At 38.0% G+C, this 11,006-nt stretch overlaps 1 protein-coding gene across 1 annotated transcript; it reads left to right on the top strand.

The window, feature by feature from the left end:
* The first annotated feature begins 219 nt into the window (after positions 1 to 219).
* LOC137278288 (retinal homeobox protein Rx1-like) lies at positions 220 to 8,863 on the top strand. The gene is made up of 3 exons (XM_067810535.1): positions 220 to 457; positions 2,604 to 3,028; positions 7,202 to 8,863. The coding sequence occupies exons 1-3, from the start codon at positions 307 to 309 to the stop codon at positions 7,730 to 7,732; spliced, it is 1,107 nt and encodes a 368-aa protein (XP_067666636.1). The 5' UTR covers positions 220 to 306; the 3' UTR covers positions 7,733 to 8,863.
* Positions 8,864 to 11,006: the final 2,143 nt, after the last annotated feature.

The raw sequence follows: 11,006 nt of genomic DNA, 5'->3' as shown, positions 1-11,006 counted from the left end.
ACCAGTCGGCGTGAAATGGCGAGCAGCCAATCATCGGGTTCAGGAAAGCGATGTTCGACCAATCAGCGCGCCCGTTAGAAATGTTCGCTTCTTGACTCGCTCTGCAAACAAACATTAGATTAGAAGATTACCAATGCAGCGCTAATTACATTAACAAAGTATTCGTGATATGAGTTGACACGTTAGTTCAGATAAAAGGCAAAGGCAGCGTGTGCAGTCAACATTTCAGAGAACTCTCAGTGAAGTCACATCGCCAGCGCACCGAACAATATCACAGTTTGGATTTATTATATTTCGCTTCACGGTATGGACGGGACTCCCAACTCCGACACGGAACAGAATACATCCAGTCCGATTCCTCAGCGTAAGATGAAGTCTTATAGTATTGACAGCATCCTTGGTAGAAGTCCCTCTAAAAACAGTGCAACTGATGCAAATTGTGATTTACGTCTTCACGGTGAGTTATTCTTTCATTATTTGGGGGTTGTTTTTTTTCAAAACAGGTGCATTGAAATTATTTCAGTTGCAGATTGTAGTGTTATGAATCAAGATTAAATGTAGGTGATATTTTCTTAATATCTATCTTATATTTTTGCTTGGTTATTAACTGCATTTTAGCGATGTTTTTTCTTTCTTTTTCGCTATTCATTTATGTATCGTTACGTTATCATGAAAGTAACTTGAATGACATATATACCATCCTACACTAAGTACGATTAACCTAAAAGCTGACATGGTTGGAAATCTTAATTTCGATGTCAATACAAACGTTTGTGAAGTAGAATAGGCAATGATATTTCATGTGATTTGTATCATTTCTATCTATCGAGCCTTCGTTAACAATTACCGCTTTAACTACTTAATACACTTTCATCATTGTTAAAAATGGCAACAAAGATTTATTGCAAAGTACTATCTATTAATTCCTCACGTACAAGATACCTGAACCTAAAATTACATTTCTGCCAACCAGTGACACTGTTATAATTTGAATTTCTGAAATACATGGATATTAAGAATATTGCAAATAAAATAGGGTTTAGTCTAACAACCCACTCGAAACCAAATGAGTAGTGCGTGACTCCACCTCTTTATTTTGTTGTCCACTATACATGTAATTGTTATTGCACTGTTTTTGCATCATTTCCAAGTTTGACAAAAAAAACAGTAATTTTAACTATGAGTTTGGAGGTATTGTTTTCACTCCAGACAGTTTTGTAATTCACTTCACATGAAATTTAAGTTTAGAAAACTTTGTATATTTATTATCTGATTTCAGAAAATACAATGCTAGTCTGCTTAGGTTGCCAAAGTTTCATCAAACCCATCCAACAAAGAATGCTAAACGCCTAAAACATGCTGAAATTTATCTTAAACTATATTTACCTGTATAAAAATATCTTAAATATCGTAAATTTTCATCTGTCCTTGTGCAAATATTTTGTTTATTGAATCATACTCTCGGGCATGAGGCCATAATTTTGTAAATTCTGAACAAAGCTCTTCTTTTTCTTCTCAAAGCACCTGTTATTATTCTGAAAAAAATAATCTAAACAAATTGTTGTGATAGTGTTCACAGAAAGTAAACACACGTTTTCAAAACTAAAGATTTCAGTTATAATCATCTAGAAAATTAGCATATACTTTCTTACTGAATATAGATGTATCAGAATATTATGACACGTTTTGTTTTACTAGATAGCTTGTTACATACTTAGCAGTGTATTTTTAAAATGGAATCTGTTTACATGTGCATAAAGAATGGCGCGAGTATATTTTTTAAAACTCGAACTACTATAAGATAAATACGCAAATGCATATGTAGGCATTACTTGTATAACTTTGATTAATTAATTGTAGCAACACTGAGCAGAGACGTACCTGCAACACAACCTTAGAAGACGTCTATTGTCATAAATCACATATTGTGATATAGAGCACATTCAGATAATTTAGAATATGAATTATGTGAGTTTATATAAGGTAATAATAAAAACGTTACATTTATGCACACGATAGATCTCATTTGTAGAAACATAAACCTTTCTTGGTGTATTTGCCTACTTTTAAAGTGAGTGTTTTATCACTGGGTTTCATACCTAAGGTGAATTTATCTATGGAGGGACAATTACCAAAATACTTAGGCAATATTCATCAGCTGTCTTCCATAGCTGGGTAACACATAATAGCAAGGTTATGTGTCAAAAGCAAATGTGTATTTCATTAATTGGCAGTTTTTTATCCAAATTATTTGAAATGGAAACAAATGTTAGACAAAGAAGTCACTGAAGAGACAACAAACTTGCTTCGATCAAAGGAAAATGTTTCCATTGATTTTGTTACAAAATATTCAATTAAGAAATACTTTATCGAGATTACTCAACAGGCGATTTCGTTACCAGTATCTGTAACAAAGCGAGGCTTTTAGAAAATAACACTATATTAGCGCAATTTTTGCTTTGGGTGAAAGAAAAATGTTTTACTAATCTTAGGCTTACAACTAAACAATCAAACATGAACATGCTTTCCAAAGATTTCTGACTATTTCTGTCACCATGCATTAATGTGTTACATTTCGTGAAGAACTTAATATTTTTCATCAGGGTCTCCCCAGCCACGTTGCCTATCCGAGACACGCTTACACAGCCCTAACGTTCTCCACCGGGACAGTTGCTACAGTTCTCCCCAGAGGGACGGGCAGGAATGCTATGGTTCTCCCCACGGTGAGGGTCGAGATTGCTACGGGTCCCCAAATGATGAGGGTCGAGATTGCTACGGGTCCCCTCGTGGGGATGTGAAAGACGAATCTTCCATAGAAGAGATTGATGAGGGTCGAGGTATTGATGTCACTGGTTCTGAGGCTGAAGACAACGGATCCAAACCCAGAAAAATCCGGCGTAGTCGAACCACGTTCACGACGTTCCAGTTGCATCAGCTAGAGCGGGCGTTCGAGAAGACCCAGTACCCAGATGTTTTCACCCGGGAGGAACTGGCTATGAGACTAGAACTCAGCGAAGCACGAGTACAGGTAAATATGCACACTCGATGTTCTATTGCGCGCAGGACAGTGGGTGGCCTACTGGTTAAAGCGTTCGCTCATCACGCCGAAAACCAGGGTTCGAGTCCAGGGTTGATTACAATGTGTGAAATCATTTCTGTCGTAATATTGTTGGAATATCGCTATAAGCGGAGTAAAACCCAACTCATTCACTCACTCTTTTGCACGAACGCCTGGTGTCAACTTTAATATCCGCTATTTGTTCATCAGTGTTTCACCCCCGTGTTATTAAGAATCTGTTTCGGTAGTCTCTCCACAGTCTCTGAACCACATTATTTTCTTAATGCCTACTCTCTGCAATGCCAAAACCCTAAATGAAGTCTAGATTCCCTCAGGTGCTGAATTTCCAGTGTTACTGTGGCTCCTTTTATGTGTAAATGGTGTATTTTGTGCTATCAAAATTATGTATACATATATACATATACTAAGCGTCAGTCTGCTGTTTTGGTGGATAAACGAGACTGGTTGTTTTCTGTCTTTCACGTTTCTTGTTATATATTTCACATCGAAGTCAATCAAAGTAGTCTATATCAATTAAATTATATTGACAGGGGTGTCAAGATCGTTTCTTTACAATTTTCCTTTCCAAAGGGATCATTTACCGTAATAATAACTGAAACAAAAGTAAGATCATAAATATGCATGTAAAGACGAACTCCTCGAATGATTAACATACAGTGCAAAGGTGGATAAACTCGGATAAAAAATGAAATGGTAGTTTAAAAACACAATTCAAATAATGATTTATCTGAGAAGGCTCAGAGTTATTCTTCTGAATATACACCGGGTCCTTCCGATCACACACTGTGTGATAACTGCACACAGTCAGGAGAAAGCATGTGAAAAGTCAATAAGTTTGTGTAAAGAAAGGTTTTAAGCTGCCGTGGCAAGGAAAGAAGGGGGTCTACTTGTTTCAGTTCAAGTGGTATGGAGTCTCACATAAGCTTTAATGGATATTCTGTAGAGTGTACTCTATTGTTTCCTTGTTCCATGCCGCAAAACAAACCCCGTTTCGGTGATTCTGCATTCATGAACAATTATGTAAAGATAACAATCCCAGCTTTTGATAATCCACTGTAAATCATAAAATTCGAACGACATCAAGGAGACTACAAATCCGAACTATAGTTCGGTGGCATCTCTTCGACATAGTTCTGTTTAAGGATCAGTTCATCAACAACAATTGATGACTTGTAATCTGTGGTTAAACTCTATCTTCAACACTACATGTGTTCAGTCATAAAGTATTACAGAACAATGATCTCACTATGGCTTAAGGTGTATTTAGTAGCCAACAATGGGCTACAAGTTCACAGGTGTTATGAAGATGTTATGCAGTAAAACCCCCATTGAAGGGGTAATTTCGTGACGAAGACTTTGTCCGGTAACCCCAGACGGTGCCAATGAAACCTTTCTTTCCCCTCCACTAAAGCATCATGAAATAAACGCCGAAAGTCGAAGAGCTCATTAGTGCTTTAGAATCCTCATGTGGGTAGCCGGTACCCCTACCCCGTTCCCCACCCTAGGGGTTGTCTCACACTCCCGAGCGTTAATCATCTAATTGACTACCAAATAACCCTTCTTCTTACTTCAAGAGGTATCATGATCTCCCCTATCGCTAGCACCCATTGTCCTGCCAACCAATCAGGTTATTCCGGGTGGATGATGGCCTCTTGTCCGGGTTGTCTCTCGCAGCAGGGAGAGGGACTAATGAGGGGGGTTCCGTTTCGGACGCTTTGTATCTGCCCCTCTTCACGTTTCAACCTTCGTCTTAATTTGTCAGAGTCGAGATGTCTACCCAGCTCCCTAATTAAAGTATTAAAGTAATCAGTTTGATCATTAAGTGAAAATAGGCTACTAAGGTTTCACCCCGAGGTCAGATACACCTTAGTGCATTGGTGCGATTCAGTTCTAAACGGGTACCGTCTTCAACACTAACCTAATCACCAGGAGACACTTCATAATGTTGAAAATCCGTAAGGTTAAATATAGTGCATCTAATCTCGTAAAATAAATAACACATTGTCTAAGAAAATAACACCTGGCTTCATATCTGGGTACTTCATATCTGTATCTTTGTTTCCAATCTCCCACCTAGACCTTTAATCATAGTTTTCACATAAATGATCGCTTTCACACATTTACTTTCCTGAATAGAAAATACCTTATTTTTCTATTGCTGTCCAATATGAAATACATGTACTAAACAAGGCCATGCGCTTTAACACTTCTATCGGATTCTGTCATGTAATTGTTTTAAACTGTACTTCTTATATATTTAACCTTCATTTTGATTGTCATAAAATGTTGGTAGGATGCTAATAAATCAGTACATTATATATTGTTTGTTGCATGAAAAGTAGTAAAATAGAGTCATATCACCCCATCGCATGTGTTCCTCGAAGGTAACGATGTCCACTCCAGCTTACTGTGAACGTCATTTTTGATTCCCAAACATTCTGACAACTTACAGTTCACCACTTCTCGCAAGGGAGAAGTCTGAAAAGGGATTATCACTTAATACAACAAGAGAGATTTCCCACAGTGCTTTGCTATATCCGGTGACGCTGCTGCCATTGGGCTGGTAGTGTTGCCCTCATTCTCAAGAAATTATCGAGCAAAATCCCAGTAAGCCTTTCGACACTATGGCATCTCCCAAACCGGATCGGACTTTTAGTTTGTTTTGCCCAAACTCTGCAAATTAGCCGCGTTTGTCTTAAACACTATTGATTAAAAGAAAAGCCCCAATCCGCTTTATGTAAACGCAAAGCTTAATGACTGGCAAGCTTCACGTTGCGGCAAATGAACCTTGTCAAAAAACATTGTAAGGTTTGATTTTCATGTTTTATAAAGGTGATTGGGAGAAACTTAAAGAGCAAAAATAAAAAAAATCACGACAATAAATTCAAATTCCAAACCACGAAATTTCATGTTTTCTTCGAAATTATTAACTTGCAGAATCATTTCCTGGTTAATCTGAGTCTCTTGGGTCAGGAATATGTAATTACATTTGATGGCTCTTTTCATTATGTAGTTAAATCGTGATAACAATTACGATGATAGAGAATGCTATGTCGGACTTTATCGGACTCTACTGCGCAATGTGAAGACTTGTATAGATTCCATGGTCTCTGCCGTATTGACATATTCGTGATGTGGCCTCGGGAGCCATTTAGAGAATGATTGGATTTGCTTGGCCAAGTAATTGCCTCTGTGGTGAAGAGCCTGTGTCTTGTTGCTGGCAGTAAGATTGATAATAGGGTGATCAGCCTCTACAGCCAGATTTAGTTGGGCGAGAAGCCGGGCGTTCGATTCCACGATACTGCTGATAGGACGACGAATAATTTTCATTATGATCGTAATACAATTACTTCATCACCCATGCAGCAAACATTTGGTTTTTGTTTGTCAAATAGAATAGCTTCATTTGACATTCTTTATAGTTATGTCAAATTTAATTTCTGTTTACAAACAGAAATGTTTATAAAATATTAACTTGATTGTAATTTAAATAAAATCTTAGATTCAAAACACCGCACCGTCTCCTTTCCGTTTGTTAAAATTGTAAAATAAAGCTTTGTTTGGTAACGTATCGTTGTATAACAACCAACATTAAGATTTTTATCAAAGAATTTTAAATTTTTAATTATAACCAATAAAATGGGGTTTTTTTTCAGGGAATTCAAATTATATTTTACTATCATGCTAAAGCTAAAGCAAATGTGTAATTTATTACCTCACAGAAAAACAACACTGCATTAGTAATGTAAGAATATAACCAAAGTCCCTGCAGTTTCCATACTATGCGTAAACAAGAGAATTCTCCACCCACACAGACACACAGTCAAGTCAAATTAGCTTCTTCGTCTTGAATTCCGCAATTTTAAGGAGTTAAAAGCAGCCTCCCAAATTATTTTTCCCCTTCTAAAACATCACATTTTGCTGTCAGAAGCGCCTCTGACAAATATATGGAATCCATTTTTCAATTTGCGCCAATTATGAGCTTTGCGTCTCTATCTCTGGTATTTGTGGATCATAATCTCGGAATGTAGCAGTAGTTGCTAGTAAATCTGACATTTCCTGCTTCTGTCGTAAATCGGGATCTTCTAGCAACAATTTTCACGCTTGCTTTATTATTTGCAGGTCTGGTTCCAAAATCGCCGAGCTAAGTGGAGAAAGAGAGAGAAAGCTCTGGGAAGAGAAAGTCCTAATTTTCTCTCTGGAGAATCTCCCCAGTCCCTCTCCGACCTCCCCCCGCTAGGAGCTCCACCCATGGCTCTGCAATCGACCCTTGACCCCTTCTGGTCAGCCAGGTTTCCCAATCTGACAGGAATCAGCCCCATGCTTGCAATCAACCACATTGGAGGAATGCAGTCTCAATATTTCCAAGGAAAAGCTGTGACCCCTTTCGGTGGACTTTTGTCTAACTACATGGTTACGGCTGGAAACATCCCCGTTCAAAACATGTTCATGGGATCCCAAATGGCCGCCATGACATCGTCCCCTTTAAATCTCGCGCCATCGAGAGTCTCGGCTGAAAACGAGAGTTTGGATATGAGAAAATCCAGCATTGACGCCCTCCGCTTAAAAGCTAAAGAACATTCTGCTACAATGGGCGATCAGATTGTATTCTCTGGTCTGGGGCACCCTCACCAGGAGGTGGCCAAATCTTGACTAAATTTCTTATAGATCATGTGAAATATTAAAACATTAAATTATGTGCTATTGCCGGCTGTCTATAAATATGTTAATGTAAATTTAGACCAGACATAGCCATACTAACTTGTACAATAAATTGATCTTGTGCCAGAAATATTAAATTATGAGCTGACTGACAAGTTACATAACCGGCTGTCTATAAATGTTTAATGTAAACTTATACCAGACAAGCATACTAACGGGTGCCATGAACCGATCCTGAGCCAGAAACTGTTTTTGCTCCACCGAAGGAAAGGTCTTTGTAAGATTAATTTTCAACAAAAGTTTTGACTCATGGACACAATCAAAGATGATGAATACTTTTGGAACAGATACTATCAGATTAGTATGAAATGATGGGATCAATCTTGAGGAGAAAAGCATGTGCTGAAAGGTATCCATGATTCCAAATCGGTTTTGTTCAGAACATTTTGAATGCCAGCATGTTCCTTTTGTAAATGACAGCTTGAGTTACAGTATCGTATTTACTGAGAATGCTTAAAGTGCCGCTCAAAATTGAGAATGATTTGGTGCTTATGTCCGAATTTATGATTGCTTATCTCATAGGATGCCGGTTTGTTATTAGATGTTATTATTTTTTTGTTATGTTTATAGTGCAAAGTATCATTCCTACGTATTGTACATATTACTTATATTGCTTGTACCAAAGATAGGCGTACATGATATTGTACAGAGAAACCTTGATAACTCGAAATCATCAAATAATAACTCGACATAAGCGAAGTGACTCTGTAAGACGTGTTAACAAGTTTCCTTTCAAACTTAAATCGTTAACGATATGTAAGCATTTGAGTTCTAGTTAACAAGGGTGTATTGTATGTACATATGTAAATGATAAGATTGCCATGTTCATTATTTTCTCAGATGTGTGAAATGTTTGCCACATTCATTTTCAGGCGGTGTTGTCGAAATACGCACAAGCATCGAACTCCACATCATGTGGAGTGAGTGTAATATTTACTGTGGCAATATTCCAGTGATGTTGGACACGTGACTATTGTTTGTTATCTCCCACAACGTGGGTATTGTTGACTGTGTCTGTAGTTCCGTGTCTTCTCTGGTGATGAATAAATACATCAAAATCAGTATCATCATTTATTTATTATTAAAAACAGAAAACCGTACTAGTTGGGTGTAGAAATGGAAACCGTACATACTCATATGTTATCATATACTGAGGTTAGGCTCATATTTCCGCCATGGAAATCTGTCGGTTTATGTCTTATTTTGGCATCGTTGTCGTCAACGACGTTAGCGTTTCTTCGGACAACACTGGGCCCAATGAAGCCGAAACTTCACGTGCTTTTTCCCACCAGTGTGGACGCCAGAATTATATCAACACGAAATCTCTCCAGAGTCATCGTGAATGAGTGAGTTGAAATCTAAAATCGTCACGTAATTTTCTGAAATGCAGAAAAAACGAAACCAAAATCATAATATATTATGATTTTTAGCATTTAAATGTAATCTGTTCAGTGCAGGAGAGCAATACTGTTTCAAATATTTAAAAAACGGTTCATTAAGAAGATGCCAATACACCTACGTGGCAAAATCATGTTTTTCTCCTAGAGAAGAGACAACTTTTCCAAATGACTGAAAACTGGTATATGACAAAGCCCAGTGGTTAAGGCGTTTGCTTGTCACTCTAAAGACGACTTTGTTTCCATAACATGTGGAAGTGTGACCACAGTGCCTGTACAGTCAATGGTCCAGTCTGTATCTTCAGGATGTCTTCAGACAACCAATGTATTTCAGAAGTTTCAATAAAAACATTCTACGATGTAAGTATTTGGTGAGGGGCAAACATGTTATATTACAGCCTAGGGCATTTAATTGATAGTAACTCGGCTAACAGACCGATAGTCGATGACAAAGACATCAACATGTTCTGAATCGATAGTGTATATGATGAGGATAATTTAGTTACCAGAAATGAGGCTGACACAGTGTCGATGATGGGACTCGAACTCAGTTCTCCTGCTGACGAGAGGTAAAACTTCACGTGATTCTCTCAACCTGTAACCAGGATAAACGACCTTTCATCATGGAATGACCTATCGTTCCCAAATTGAACCGAAAATGATCATAATTAAAGGACATGTTTCTAATGGTGACACACCCAGAGGAGGACTTTTAAGATGTTCACGGAAACCATAAAATGAAAAGGTCACCATCTTGTGACAGACGTACTGTACTTCCCGTCTTAGGTCAAGGTCACCGTCAATGTTTACGTTAACATCATTGGTAAACCACATAACTTAGTATTGGGGTCAGCACCGTTATTTTTACAAAGAATATATATAGTTGCAGATTCAAAAACTGATGTACATCCTCCTCTCGGAATGTTCAACACAACGTTAGACTGTTCTTTCAATACTGGTTGTATCTCGAGCTTGCAGTTACATCGTTTAAACCAACCGCTCAAGCTAATAGAATGGAACAAGCGTTACCGACATTTAAAAGTGCTTTATTTGCCTCAAATGTATCTGAATAAGAGGTGTAACCTGAAGTGTAAATTAGAGAACTAAACCTTTGAGTCTGTTGGACATATCAAACGAGTGCTAGTTGATAATAACCATGCCTAACGCCCTAGTATCGATCTTTCGTGTGCCGAACATATGGCTGTCCCGGGTGCATTTTTCACTGCATATCCGAGTATACTTTAGTTGGTACACTAAGTATTGTAGGTTGGTAGTATAGTTTTTGTCGCGGCCAGGTTATTTTTCAACTCCATTTGATTTAATAAGTGAGGTGGCAGAATCAGAACCAGGGGAAAATCATTCACTTAAGCGTTTGCATTACAGATAAGGCTGCGTGGAAAGATAGTAATGTGGTTCAACGTGAGAGATGCAGCATGCCCTGTTCTCGGTCGAATCTCGAGGTGTTCGACATAAGTGGAGTTAGGTACATGGCATCGATGAATACAAAGAAACATCATTATACACTGTGCCAAAGTGAAAATAATGTCTGCCTATAAGGAGGGCTGCTTCAATGTACTTTTTTCAAGGACACTGCCCCCAATTTTATTAAAAATTACTTAGTACTTTCCAGCATGTAACAGTGGCAACCTTGAGTTTACCATGTCGAGTTCACGCATGCGCAGTCACGAGAGTAGGATTAGAGCAAACTTCTTAATGAAACAACTTTCTCAAGAGTTTCCAAAAGACATTTTCACCAAGAACCCCTTTAAGTCCTTGTTATCTTCCTCCAGCAAGTTATCATTTCCGCG

Source organism: Haliotis asinina, chromosome 3, assembly GCF_037392515.1.
Source record: "Haliotis asinina isolate JCU_RB_2024 chromosome 3, JCU_Hal_asi_v2, whole genome shotgun sequence".
NCBI lineage: Eukaryota > Metazoa > Mollusca > Gastropoda > Lepetellida > Haliotidae > Haliotis > Haliotis asinina.
Note: the sequence above shows the minus strand (reverse complement) of the source record. Positions and strands in the feature narration are given on the sequence as shown.